General features: G+C 40.7%; 1 protein-coding gene across 2 annotated transcripts in view; it reads right to left on the bottom strand.

The window, feature by feature from the left end:
• Positions 1-2,857: 2,857 nt before the first annotated feature.
• The window catches only part of TENM2 (teneurin transmembrane protein 2), a 563,241-nt gene continuing 551,547 nt past the window's right edge, over positions 2,858-14,551 (bottom strand). Inside the window, exons 27-30 of one of the 2 annotated variants that reach the window (XM_009318514.1) lie at positions 11,425-11,721; positions 8,899-10,513; positions 5,727-5,857; positions 2,858-4,499 (exon numbers count right to left, since the gene is read on the bottom strand). In XM_009318514.1, coding sequence (XP_009316789.1) covers positions 3,738-4,499; positions 5,727-5,857; positions 8,899-10,513; positions 11,425-11,721 — 2,805 coding nt within the window. In that variant the 3' untranslated portion in view covers positions 2,858-3,737. The remainder of the gene's footprint in view (positions 4,500-5,726; positions 5,858-8,898; positions 10,514-11,424; positions 11,722-14,551) is intronic. The other variant, XM_009318515.1, reaches the window with a different exon arrangement.

Here is a 14,551-nt window from a genome sequence, read left to right as displayed (position 1 = left end):
GTCTCATGGGCAGAACCGCCATCATGCGGCCAAAATGCCGTGGAGTGCAACCTTGAGAGGCAAAACAGCAGTGGTGGTGAGGAGCAGGGTGTGCTGAGACACATGCCTACACTGACAGCCAAGTCCCAGGTTTTGGGCTAAGTCAGGAAGCAAAACATTTTTTTCAAGCTGAAAGGCAAGGTTATAAATACCAGATTCCTTCAGTTACAGCAATCCAATAGGAAAAAAGGAAACGTACTCTAATGCTGATTCTCCATCTGGTTTTAGCTTCAAACAGAAGCCTGTTCTTGGATTTGTGGTGACTCTGCAGACACCTCAGCTTACGCTCGAGTGAGTTAGAAGGGCAAACCTACGTTCGTAGCTCTTGGGCTGGCCTGGGCTCATGCACTGCGTCTTCCCAGAGCGAGGAGCGCTTCTCAGGCCAGGTCCTTACGTGGCTGCCCGCAGCCTGTCCTGGTCGCAGCGCTGTTGGGCACACAGCCGCAATGTCACTGTTAAAGCCACCACTTAGCTACTTTCCCATAAGAAGGATCCCGGTTCATGTCTCCTTGGCGTTGCTTTAGGTTAATCACCTATTCCATACGGAAAAGTGTAGCAAGGAGGAGAGAGGAAAAGCAAGAGCTTTGAGAGGAACAGGAGATACCAATTTGAGGGGAGTGAGGAAAGAGAGGGTTGTAAGAAAGGAAAAGGGAGAGAAAAGATACCTCAAGAAACAGGGGAAACTCAGATGGGACCACCGGAGTGGAGGCAATAAGTGGTTGGCCATGGCCACATCAGTCCAATTATCTCCCCCATTCCTTAAGTGAAAAGCTCTTTAGTATGGCCTCTAAAAGTCAGCTATTTTTCCAGACACGAGAGCATCTAGTTCTTTGTCATAATTATAAAATAAGGTAATTCTTCCAATCTCTTTGATGCACCACACAAGGGTTTTCTAAGTAACTGGACATACTACAGTTTACTTGCCAAAAGGACAGGCTGGGAGAGTTTGCCCACGTAGATACACTGTTGAAAGCGGCAGGGCGTCTGTATAGAAACACAAAGAAAGTGCAGCGGCAGAGCCGAGAGGTTGGGAATGACCTCGGTCGGGTCCAGCACAATCGTTAGTTGGATCTAAGAGCTCGTGTATTGCTGGGGCTTTCCATGCGACCTGTGCTGACTTGCACGCAGGCTTTGGAAACCATAGGTAGCCCCTGATAAATGGTGTCTGGTGAGCGTTTAGCTAGCATGACTGGACCACTTGCAAAAGCTGTGTTTAAGAACATCCTGATGATGTATATGTTACTTGGAAAGGAGCTGGGTAGGGAGTGCATCCCCTGCAGATCTCCTCCCATAGCAGTTAATATTAAAAAGGGTACTTCACTTTTAGTTTAACTAAGTTTCCTTTTGAAGTAGCAGAATCTCTCTGAAGAGTTTCATCTTTAGGAGAATGGTAACAGAACAGAGGGCATCGGGGACCATGCAACAGGTTCTCATTTCAACCCTCTCAACTGCAAGAAAAATTCCATTCCAAAAAATGGCCTAAGAAGCTTACCCGTACAGAGCAAGGGTAATCCAGAAAAACTGTGGTAATGAAAAGTGTCTCCACCTTGTGATTTCATGTTTTATGCCTCCATTAAAAAAAAGTAACAATGCTTCTTTAAGAGGTTTCACTTGTAAAGAACAGTCTGATAACGTAACAGCACTTCAAGTCCATCAGCACAAAAACACATCTGCAGAGATGGACATACAGGACTTCATCTGAAAATGTACCCAGACTCATCCTTCAGAGGATGAGTAACGGGGCTTGGGGTTCCAGTGCGTGCGCTGTGTAAGGCTGACACATAGGTGTAACGCTCCGGTCAGAACGGGATGGCTCTTGTTTGCACAGCAAAAATTAGCTGCGCTTTCTGAGTGCTATTGGTGTTATACAACACAGCCACCGAACTGGTCTGCTTTAAAAATGCCCTGGAGTGAATTAATGCCCATAATCAACTCGAGCATCTCTGTCGATACCATGAATCATTAAAAACTTCATTTGCAACCCCAAAAGCAAAACTGTTCTCAAAATTAAGTAGAGCTCCCTAGCTACATACTTAAATGACATAAAAGCAGCAGGGCTCTGGTTGATGGATGGTTCCCTTTTAACATCATCAGGAGTGACTGTTTGCTTAGGAGAGGGTCTTTGATCTTACCTCCAGTTTTTAAATGTGGTAGAAATAAGCAATCTCCCAAAGGCAGCAGATTTCATGGAGACTTCCTGGCTCACAGCACGGCCTCCCACGTTCCGTTTAATATTATGTTACTGCATTTTCAAACTGTTTGGATGTTGCTTTAGTGCAATTAAGCTAATTCCAGGATTGAAACATGGCAGTTTGAGGGTTGCTAGTCATGAGGTGCAGAGAGGGAATTTCTAAAGCATTTACCAATTTTCTGCTGTGTCCTGAACAGTTTTGGGTGGTGTGTATGTAGGACTTTGCTTACCCAGAAATCAAAGGACCAGCCCTCTGTAGACTCCACGGTACAACAGCAGCAAGTCATTTTGACGTTTAAGGTGCTGTGTGCATTAGGTGACAGCGAGACACTAATATTTTTTCATTTTTAAAAGATTTCACAATGGAAGACAAGTAATTCACAGGAGTTTTAGAGACTTTATTTATGTATAAACAATTTAAACACTTTGCCATAAATTATCTTTGCCTGTCTCTAGTCTTTGCTTAGCAGCAAATTAAAATTAATATAAAAACTCAATGAACAATTCATACATGTATATTACAAAAAAGTTCTTGTACCAAAGTTCTTATTAGACTTTTTTTTTTTTTTTTTTTTTTTTTTTTGTGGTGACTGTAATGTGATTGTCTCAGTTTCTCGACCAAACAAACACACTAATAATTTTTAAATCTGAAACAGTGATTGTGCCTTCTGGCTGATGTATGTACAGGGTGATCTGACGTGGTGCCCATTTGCAATAGTGTAACACAATGCCCACAGCTCTACTGGAACTGATACCAACAAACTACTGAATCTAAACAGACTACACCCTGTAACTGTGTTATACTGTCCACAATGGAAATCTTCAAAGACAAACAGAGTATGAAATTTATTTGTAGTGATTTATAGCCACCATTTTGAATGTAACTTTACACTCTGCCCTCTTTGAATAAGTTAAGCTTCAGGCCAGACAAGTGGAGGGTCAGAGTGCAAGTGTGGTTTCGTTACTTTTAAATATATTTTTCTTTACTATTTCCAGTGCGCTCTCACTTGCATTCTCATTGTCCTCCAGTTGCTACACACAAATCACCCCAAATTCATGTTTTAAATGCACCTGTATTTTGCTTTAAATGAAAACCTCTTGGATATTTATCAAACAAGCAGTCTGAATCATCTGTGTTTCATCAGCTGGTTAGTGAAAGTGGCCCACTTGGATTTCTTAGTTTGCTCACGTGTGAATGGAGTGAGGTAATACAATACGAGGCCTTCTTTTTGTTTTTCTTTAGACCCAGAACAAGTGGGTAATATTTCAGGGGTACTTTTTAATTTGTATGGTTAGAGTTTTCAGTCTGGCTTTAGTCCACTTCAGGATGTGGTTTTTAATCACTTGAACAGTAGCATTTAACTCAAAAAATATGAGCTTTTTTGCCACTTACTATCCCAAAGTAGCTCAGCCTAGTGCCCCCATTTAGGTCTTCATCTCCTTAGGAGAGGAGATAACAGTTATGACTACTGATTCATCCAGCAAAGGATGACAGCAGGTTAATTTGTTACCTCTTTCCCATTTCATTCTGTCTTAAAAACTGGATGTTGCTGCTACTGTCTGCTAGCTCTGGGTACTGCTCCACGGGCAGGACATAATATCCCTCGTAACCTTGAACCCTTCCCGTGTTCAGAAGCTGCTGCTTCTCTCCGTCTGTCCATACGCGGCTGCCCTCTCGGCCATCCCGTGCCTTCTGCTGTTCTTTGGCCCAGGCTGATCCCAGCGCTCGCTGCCGAGCCTGGTCTAACACTCTCGCCTTTTCCTCGTCCAGCGTGTCGGGGGTCAGTCCGTAGCGGATGTTGATCAGCAGGGTGGAATACTGAAACTCAATATTCGTAAACCTTCGAGTCCTCCCGTTGACGAGGAGAGCGGGCTGGGAGACGGTGACGTTGACTCCGCTCTCCAGGACCTTCCGCCCGCTGGTCATTGCGAGGGTGACCAGGTCACTGTCAGCCGAGCCTATCTTGACAAAGTAATGGGTATCCTTCCCCTCGATGCTGTAGTGCATTTTTTCCAGGTAGTGAGCACTGTTAAGGACAGAGGCAATCTTTCTGCTATCATCTGTGGCTATGCTGGAAATGCCAGTGGTTACACGGCCTTCCTTCACAGCAAACATGATTCCTTTCCCAATGATAGGAGTGGTTGTTGCGAACCAGTGACCTGCTTTTTCTCTAATATTGGCATGTAATCTTTTAGATATGACCTGTCCCTCAAGAGCCATGAAAGCTTGGTTGTGTCTTTCTGTCGTCTGCTGAACTCCTGTAATTAACTGGGGAAAACAAAACAGAACAAAAAACACCAAAGAAGATATGGATCTGAAAATACTCATTTCAGAGACCGATACTAATCTTTGCTTTGCTTTTTTAAAGGAAAGCCATGCAGTGAAAAATTCTACGCGATGGGAAGACCACCCTCAGTTACCCACCCCTATACATATCTCATTCAGAGTCAGGTAAATACTCATTTGGCAGATTATTTTGTTATCAGTAATACCAAATAAAATACTACTCATTAGTCACCCTTTGTAGCATATATGTACCACAAATCTCAATTTTGGCAAATTATATGATGTCCGTTACAAGAATAAGTGAGACCCAAGTCCAGCCCAATTTTAATCAGAGCTTAAACCAAACAGAATCGATTTATTAAAAGATGGCACTGAACTTCTGGACACTTTCGCCCGGAGATTTCAACCAGTATATATGACTAAAATGCTTATGAATTTAAGCCTTTTTGCAAATAGATGAGATTTGGGCTCCAAAATACCAAAGCAATTCCTGAAGACGGGAGTTAGCTTCTCAAATGACTTAGAAGCATGTGAAAGCAGTATGTTTAGGTTTACATGACCATTTCAGTTGTATTACCACAAATGCGAAGTGAGCCTGGCACAGACTTAGTTTGAAATCGGCCTAGTACTCTGTTAAAGTTTATTAAATGGGTTGGAATTTATTATAAAGGTCAAAAGCATGTACCATTTTCCACCTTAACCTGACAAGTAAGTACGAAGGCTGTAACGGAAGTTAACTGTAGTAACTGGAGTAGCAAACCAAAGCCTCTATGAAAAGTGTCAGACAAAAAATGATGAGAAATCCTATTACAGGGTGAGAAGTAGAACCATTTCTTAGCAGTACAGCAAGTACCAACCTAAGTTTATTGCAACACGTATGTTATTAGGATGGTTCTACCAAAGGTACAACAGATGATAAATTACCCTGACAAAGTCTCCCTTTGTCATTGCTAATCAAGTTAATCGAGTTACAACTTGTTAATCAAGGAAGAACTCAATAAAAGACAAACTAATGACACTGTAATTATGATAACAACGAAGGCTGGCAAGAAAGGCGTGTGTTCATTAGTATAAAATCTAGCTATACTCACTTCATTTTACACTGAAATAAATACTTGGCCTTCTGCTGTAACTACAGAAGAGCCCAGCAGTTCTATTCACAGAGTGGGGCAAATTTATCAAGAAAAATAACTTCATATTTCTGCCTACCTGTCCATTTTCACATGCTTGACTCTCAGACAACTCGTATGGCGGTGACACAAAGTACATTTTTGCTCTAGGGAAACCAGGAATAATGTTGCTAAGCTGAAATCCAAACATCACCAACCAGCTTTTGACATCTAAAAATCAAAAGTAAGCAGGCAAGTGAGAAATAAATGTGTGTAACAAATACAAGAAATCAAAAAATTTAGGAAGTCCCTCCTTGACCTCCTTAATTTCAAGTAGCAGTGGAACTCGTAATTTATATTACAGCGTGGCACTTCACAGAATTGTAGTAATCCACCATGAACAGGCACAGAAAATATTGCTTTAAATTTACCCTAACCAGTTCATCAGGGATATACAACCTCTTTCCTTCTCTTTCCATTACAGCACATGGATTATCCAAACATTTTACTGTATGCAATACTTGTTCCATCTCTGACACCCATAAACTGTATTGTAAAATGATGTTTTATTAGGTTAGTACTCCTAAAAACGTCTCCAAAGTCCTTTGGGAAAATACATGGCTTCTCTTCTATGTCCTACTTCTGTTAGTTGTCACCAGGTCTCGGGAGGCTCCATTAAATGCAGTGAGAAGCTAGACTTGCAATTCAGATGTCTAAATTTAGGTACCACGAATATCCTCCCCATCCCTCCAGGCCCAGTACGGAAAAGTAGGAGCTGCATGGGAGGGTTACAGCTCAGCTCTGGGGTGAGCTTCGGGAAGTTCCAGCTCTGGGTTCAACCAGTAAAACTCTGTCTTCTTAACTAGTTGAAAGAGCTAAGTAACTAAATTAATAACAGTAATTCTCCCTCAGCAGGTATTAAGAACTAATGATGTATTTTAGTTATCAAAACGATGTTTTTAACTAAAAAAAAAAAAGCGCCCATGACCCCGTTTTACATTTCTGTTTCCTGCTTCTCTTTTCTGGCGGTCACGGAGATAAGCAGCAGTGTGGGCGCATGGGCGCTTCTCATTTGATATGGACCTACGTTCATGACGTTTCATGTTTAAAAATCTCTCCTGTCTTTTCCAGTGCCCTTCTCTCCTCGCTGGCCTACAATGGCTCCTGATGCTGCTATTGCCACTTCTTCGTGTGAGCCGAACTCCGTGTTTGGAAAGAGACATGACTGTGGCAAGGCACGCTCGATGCAAGGGGCGCTGGCTGAATTTAGGCCACTCCAGGCACGGTGCCTGCAGCAGGTAGGTGCGCAGGGGACTCTGCTTGCTGCCCACGGGCACGCAGAGTGCCTGCAGAGCACCCGCCTGGACATACAGACCTCCGGCACGTGCTCAGCCACAACACGGCACCTGTTTGCTGTTGCAAGGCCTGTTTTCCCAAAATTTTTTGCAGAGCTAATGTTACATCATAAAAGGTGTAATACTTCTTGGTTGTGGACATTTGACAGCAAAAGTCGACTTTTCTTAGCCATTCTGACACTAAAATAAGTAGTAAAATACTCTGCTTCTACAAAGATATTTGTGTGTATCTCCCGTCACACAGTGCCTGCCATATTTTTCCTCTAGCTTTGGACAGCACAGAGTTACTGCTCCTTTTTAAGGCTTCAATTTATTTTATGGTATAATGGTATCTCCCGAACAATTCACTTCAGCTGCCCTAATTCCACAAAAAAAGAGGAGGACCTAAATACAAAGTAGTTACTAGCTTGCTTAACTAATGTGCTTTGCAGCACTGCACTTGCTACAGGAATTCCTTTTCAGCAAAACCTGTGAATAAAGCAGTGTCAGGGGTTAACAGTAAGAACGGATTGGGGCGGGGAAGTATTTTTTTTTTGTTTTCTGTTTGTTGGTTTTTTTTTTTAAACTATGACAACCAAGGTGCCACCATAATCACTTCTTGTGCAAGATAATCTGTTTAGTCCATACAGCAACAAATATTTTCATCACCAATGAAGTATTTTTACAGACAAGGTGTGTGTTATACCAAAATGCAATATATCTTCCTAGATTTCATCCAATGGGTGGATAAATTAAATGAATGCAATCTCAGAACGTAGCAAAATATCATAAGATGACACTGAAAATCTAAATCAAACAGTGGTGGATGAAAATAGGAATTCTGTTGATTTTAGGACAACAGAATTTGATCCCACGGTACTTTTAGTCACCAATATTTTCACACCATCAGATACAAATCGCACTGTCTTCAAATTGCAAAGTAGCTACAGTAGTACCTATGGTGTGTTACGCATACGATTAGGTCCCAACATACTAATGAAACCTGCTATGATTTTCTTTGAAGGAAATGCACACTTTTCTCGAAATTCAAATTACTGCTAAAACTAAGATAGCTCCGTTTTAAAAATGATATCACTGCTCTAATTATTGTGTACTGCATATTCAATTCTGAAAAAAGCTTTTCCTGAAGACCTATTAATTACCTTTCTTTTTAGAAATTGCCAGCAGCTAGTTCAAGTACTGTGTGATCTTACTAAGTGAAAAATTATTACTAATTAAGAAGAGGTTACAAGTTTTACCCAATTCTAACATACGCGATCAAAACTTCTTTATTGTTTTGCTTTCTCAGCTATACACATTCCATAAAATTTCTTAGTCTTTCAGGAGGAAGGAATTTTAAAAAAATCAAGATTTTTGTTTTAAAGACTAAAGACTGTTTGCATATTAAAAGTTAAATGGGAAAAAGAGGTTTAATTAAATCCGTTCTTGGTGCTAATTCATAATGTGCCCATGGGCTCAGTCAGCAGTTAATTTTGAAAGTAGCCCTGAAGGGAAGAGATGTTGAGCAGTTCTGGTTCCTGATTCTGCAACTAACCTGCCAGTGGTTCTCGTAGGTGACTTCACTTTTCCTTATATAAAATTAGAATGAACAAATGAACACATCTTCATACAGTACTAGTTCAACAGGAAGAGCACTATGGCTGTGCTGAAATTGAATATTTAGGCAACTTCCAAATTTTTTCGCGCTGCCCCCCCCCCCCCCCAATTCATTGTGGCTTCTCATTTAGCGCCCTTCATTCGGGGAGGAGCAGTATCAAAGAATCAGGACTGGCCAGCCCTTTTCATAGCACAAAAAGGAAAATGGCACAACCTTGATGGGAGGACTCAGCAAATGGCTGGTAAGGAGAAGTCTGATTTCTTTCCCAAGTCAACTTCTAAACCGTAGTGTTATTTATAAGAAATGTAATGAAGTCTCACCTGTCACATAATTCTTTAGATCCAGTTCATTGCTGAGAGGGTTGTTACTCTTGAACATGTACAGATTGAAAGGAGCAGGTTCTTTGCCAATGTTTTTCCACATGGTGTAATCAGGAGATGTCCAGCGTCCAGCCAGGACATCATAGTCCCTTTGGGTAAAATGGACGAGTTTGGTTAAAGGATCATACAGCCCTCCATGGAACCCAATAACCAGCTGGAAATCAGGGTTAGAGTCGTAATAAATCTCCCCATATGCTGTGTACTGAAGCTGTTTGATCATGAGGCCGTTGATGCTGAACACGGCTAATGGAGTGCCTGTGTTATCAGAGGCGACATAATATTCTTCCCCGCTGCTGCTCTCCATTGCAAAGAGATGGCCTTGCAGATCGTAGTACAAAGAGGTAATTTCTGAATTGGAATGATTGTAGACGTGAGTTACCCTTGTGGGATTGTGAAGATCAGCGTAAAAGTACTGTAGATGATGCCCCAGGTTAGTCTTACAGGAAGCCCTTCGGCCGAGTCCGTCATAACGGTACTGAACACTCCACCCATTTGCTTTGTTGTAAGCTCTTGTTAAGAGTCCTTTGGAGTTGTACTCAAATACATCTGAGCCCCGCTGACACAGGAATCCATCATCGTCAATTTTGTATGGTATGTCACCTAAGCGCGTAATCCTGTCTCTTAGGTCATAGCGCAGAGGCATCAGTCGGACACTGTTTCCAGGATTCAAGAGATGAAGGTTTCCATTCAGATCGTAACTGTAACGCCAGGTTGGCCTATCATTTACTGCTACGCTTTGCAGTTGCCCATCTCCATCGTAATCATAGGTATACTTGGTTGTGTTGGCATATGGACCAAGTTTCAGTTCTCTTTTAGTTACCCTTCCCATGCTGTCATATTGTACAGTCATCCAGTACATCAGGGACCTGAACATTTCATACTGAACTTCTTTAATGCGTCCATGGGTATCAAAGTGCTTACTCAGTGTCATAACTGCTGTAGTAATAATTTGATTTATATCATAATAAATAACTCCAAATTTGCCAAAGTGCTCTACTTTGCCAGAAATCTCATCGTAACGGTAAAGATCAACTGGAAGAGGCGTCTCACTTATTATGGGCTTGATGCTTGCGATTCGAAAGCTATTATCATGATACGTATAATCGAACCTTGCATTGACCATACCTTCTTCAGAGAATCTGTAGATTTGTTTGTCAACGAGAGGACCAATTTTACGGTAGCGGATTGTACAAGAAAATCCTCCACTTTGCAAATTCACCATTTTTAGGACACCTGTAGTTTCATCATATCCAAAAGTAACTGCAGTGCTGTCATAAACAATTTCAGATAATTTGGATAGCTTTCCATACTTGTAGAAGACTTGTCGGCCAGTACCTAAAAATGACGTTTTCAAAATCCTCCCATCATCACTGTAATCAAAAATCACTGATGCATTGCTTTCAGGAGGATTATAAATATTTCTAATGTAGCCAATAGAGGTGTGAGTCGACATGCTGTGCCGAGCAACGCTAGGCATGGTAACAGCATGAAGTCGGTCTGAAGAATCGTACTCGAAGATGTACTGCCGTTGGCTCTGAAGCAGTAGTACCATCGACTATAGGGAAAAAAATTAATACGCAGTTACTAGCTTTCAGCACGTGACCTCTGAGAGGGCATTAAAGAAACGAAGAGTTTACTTGAAAAGGCACTAATGTTAAATGAATAAAAAGAGAATTAGATACATTAGTTAGGGGCACAAAGCTGCTCAGGAATATTGTCAGATTGCCAGATGAGAGGATCTGCTACTTGGAAATCAATATGCTGACGCTCCAGAGAAAGTACAGGTTAGCAACCTATTAGCTACCCTCCCTTTAGTAGGACTTTTTTTTTTCTTCTCTTTTTCTGAGGGATGCAGAGGAATTAGATAAATGACTTGATTTATCTTTTTGCTAGCAGCTGTAATTCACAACTATTGCTGTGAAATATGTGCGAAACTAAGCAGAGAACATCAGCTCTGGTTTGCTTAAAACAACAGATTCAAAGAAGGGAAAGGGAAAATAATACGCAATTTTGAAGTACTTAAGACACTTTTATGACTGAAGTGTCTTTATTAGGCTAAGTAAAAATGCATTACCATATTTTCATTTAATAAATAATGATTAGAGATTAATTACCTGTTTCTACCTGAACCTTTTGTCAGGTTAGCCATGCATATTTGGTCTTAATTAAGCACAATTCATTGTGTTAGTTTATGCCATTATATGGCAGCCTAACCACTTTCAGGAAAATATCAAAAGACACAAACCATGAACAGAGCATTTCCCATTAAAAATTAGTCAAATTCAGTTGACTAATTGAAAAATGAGGAATTTTAAGACCAGGTACAAAGGGATTCTTAACAGCTGGAATACATCAAATTTCAGATAATTTGTGTGTGTGTATGTTTATGTACAGAGCTTAAAACGAAGCCGAATTTTACTTTGTCTCTTCGTAGCTAATGTCAGAAGGTAAAACAACATCACCTACTTTTTCTAGATAGGTGTAGCTCCAAACTTTCCCATCTGCAAACATGCGCGATATGATCCTGCCTTGCTTATCGATATCTGTTCTTTCACTCATGGCACCGCGCTGAAGCCCAGCCAGGCGCCCATTGAAGAAATAAGACACGTTGACAGCAGCCAGGCCACTGCTAGGTAGCCAAAGGAAAGGCCGTCCTAGCTGATCGTAAATTATCCTCAGTGTAAATTTCCGGTGATCATCATAGATTTTTTCTGTGCGTATGTTCCGGTCATAATCAATGGACAGTAAATTCCTTCCGTGTACCTGTTGAATGAAAGAAGGCTGCATTCAGCGAGCAGTGGGCACTACGCCTCTGTGGATTTTCAGCACGAAAATAGCATGCACAACGGAGAACTCCGTTTCCCCACATTTTTGAAAAGTGTAGGACGTCTTCCTAACTGGCTTTTGCTTTCTACTTCTCGGTATATTCAAATATGTAACTTTCAGTATTTACTGGGATATTTCCCATTTCCCTGCAACATGGGAGCTGTAATCTTACAGAGAAAGGCTTCCCTTATTGTCAGAACAGACAGGCACACTGCACACCTAGGTCTTAAAGTGCAGAGTGTTAGCACTTAGCAGAGAAACAAATTATTTTGCATGGAAGTAATTTTTCTACTTCTGCCATCAGTAATCCTTAGCCTTTTTCCCTACGACGACTCCAAGAACAATAGAAGAAGTGTCTTCACTGAGGTTTAGCCACTTAGGTTCTGTAGCTGCAACGCCCTGCTTATGAATTCATTCATTAATGTTTTCTTCATTTACTTTCCAAATATTCAGTAGATCCCCCAGCAACCCGATCACTGGGGATGGGTTTCATTTCTTCTGATTAAAAATCCTGATCATACAGACTTCTAGTTTTGAGAAACAAAAGTGCTAAATACTTAGGTTAAATATTTTTCTTTTTTTTTTCCCCATTTTTTCAGTTACAATTTTCAAATCAAAGTACAGCATGAAGTGTTTCAGTCCCAGATTTATTTATTTATTTTTTAATAAAAGAGCGAAACAGAAACAAAGGAGCATAGGAATGCCAAATGGAGAGGCTTCTAGTGAGAGTGCTATAATGAGAGATACATAAATACATTCAACTGGAGGCTAAGCCACAGAATTCAGGCTAATGCTGTAATCTGATAAAGCTTCTTAAGTAATTTAATTGTCGATGCATCATTAATGAAGTAGAAGTCTTTAAATTAGATATAATTTGAGAGCAATGACTACTTAAAAAGTATTCATCAGTTTCTGGGAATTTGTTCTTCAGCTTACATTTTACTGTAGCTTTGATTAAGCAACGTTTTCTCTTATCCAAAATTAAACTGCACATCAAACAATATGTAAATTAACCCTGAGCCTTTCTCGAGGACATAAAAGTTATTCTGAGATATTTTCACTGGCAGGGGTAAACCCAATTCCCATCCCAACCAACTCTGTAGGAATTCAGTAATACAGAAAGCAAATTTAAAATTAATACAATTTTGTGTTTGTAAAGAAATAATTATTTCAAATTATCACTCATTATCCTAATTTTTTCCATTAATAAAATTTAGCTCTTTAACAGTTTGCATTTCCTCAGTGGGCAATCATTAGAAAAAGCTCTTTTCTGTAGGTTTTCCTGAAGGTTATCCCAGCAACAACTTCTGTGATTCAAAGAAAAGATAGGGTATTTGTTTTAAAACACCGTGGCAAAATAAATCATATTCTGCTCTCCCACTGTAATGGAAACAAAGCCAGGGAAGCCAAACTCAACATCAGTACTTTCTCAACCGGTTACTCTAGTTTTTTAAGCGCAGGATCAATCCTCACGACAGAGACATATCAAAACCCTTTCCTTCACAGAGCTCTTGGGGAAGCAGAAGAGAGCTTTCACTTCTCAAGAACATTTAGCTATAACATTAAGGGGTTAGCGTATGCCTGAAAGATCCCAATTTCTTAAGGACAGGCAGATTTTCTAAGAAGAAAAAAACCCAAGTCTTTCAGAAAGATTACGAACTGAATTTTAGCTTTTGGGGTTTGGTTCGTTTGTTTTTGTTTTGTTTTTTTAATTTCTGAAGGTTCATAAAGCAGTTGGGATTTCTGGGGTTTCTTCGCTCCATTACAGTAACTGCAACTGTAACCTGCACGTAGGAAAGGCGGATTGCAGGTATCCTCCCTTTTCTCAAAAACATAAAGGATATTAGGTTTTTTTGCCATAGAAAACTGAAGTATTAGGGGTTTTTTAATGATTACACAGAACAGAGCTATGCACACACACAAACATCACTTGGAGAATAAAGAAGTACCTGCTTGGATAATTCAGTAACTTCATTTTCATTCGTAAAATAAGTAAAACCAGAGAGTGTAATTGTAGTGTCATATTAATTATATAGAAACCCAAACAGAATGACTAACTCCCACTCTTCCTGGGAACACTAATAACACAATTACAAGTACCATGACTGACGATTACCTAACGAGCTCTTTCTCTTTTGTTCCACTACCTACATGCACATCTGTTTTTCCCTTGGCTGCTGCTGACCAAGCGGCAGTAGGGACGAGCCCTTTGTGCCTCGGATAAAGGTCTTGCAACAAAAATCACTTACGTGAAGCTGCACTGTAACAAAAACTCTTCAGAAGGGAATCTTATCAAGACTTTATCTGAAACTACCACAAGACACTGAACGTATGGTGCATACAATAGTAGCGGACAGTAAGTGGGCTAACATAAAGGTGAAGCACAGGTCTTCCTTTCTTGGCTTAAGGAAGTCTGCTCAGGCATGTTTGCAGAGGCCGACACGTACAGCTGTGATGTGCCTACAGCATGGATGAGCAGAGCTGGGGGGCACAGGGAGCAGTACTACTTGAAGGATCATAGAGTAGTTTGGGTTGGAAGGGACCTCTAAAGGTCATCTAGTCCAACCCCCCTGCCATGGGCAGGGACTTAGAATCATAGAATCATAGAAGCATTAAGGTTGGAAGAGACCTCCAAGATCATCGAGTCCAACCGTCAACCCAACAACACCATGCCCACTAAACCATGTCCCTAAGCGCCTCATCTACCCGTCTTTTAAATACTTCCAGGGATGGTGACTCAACCCCTCCCCTGGGCAGCCTCTTCCAA

Source organism: Pygoscelis adeliae, unplaced genomic scaffold (genome assembly GCF_000699105.1).
Source record: "Pygoscelis adeliae isolate BGI_AS28 unplaced genomic scaffold, ASM69910v1 Scaffold42, whole genome shotgun sequence".
NCBI lineage: Eukaryota > Metazoa > Chordata > Aves > Sphenisciformes > Spheniscidae > Pygoscelis > Pygoscelis adeliae.
The sequence above is the reverse complement of the archived record's forward strand: the minus strand, read 5'-3'. Positions and strand labels throughout refer to the sequence as shown.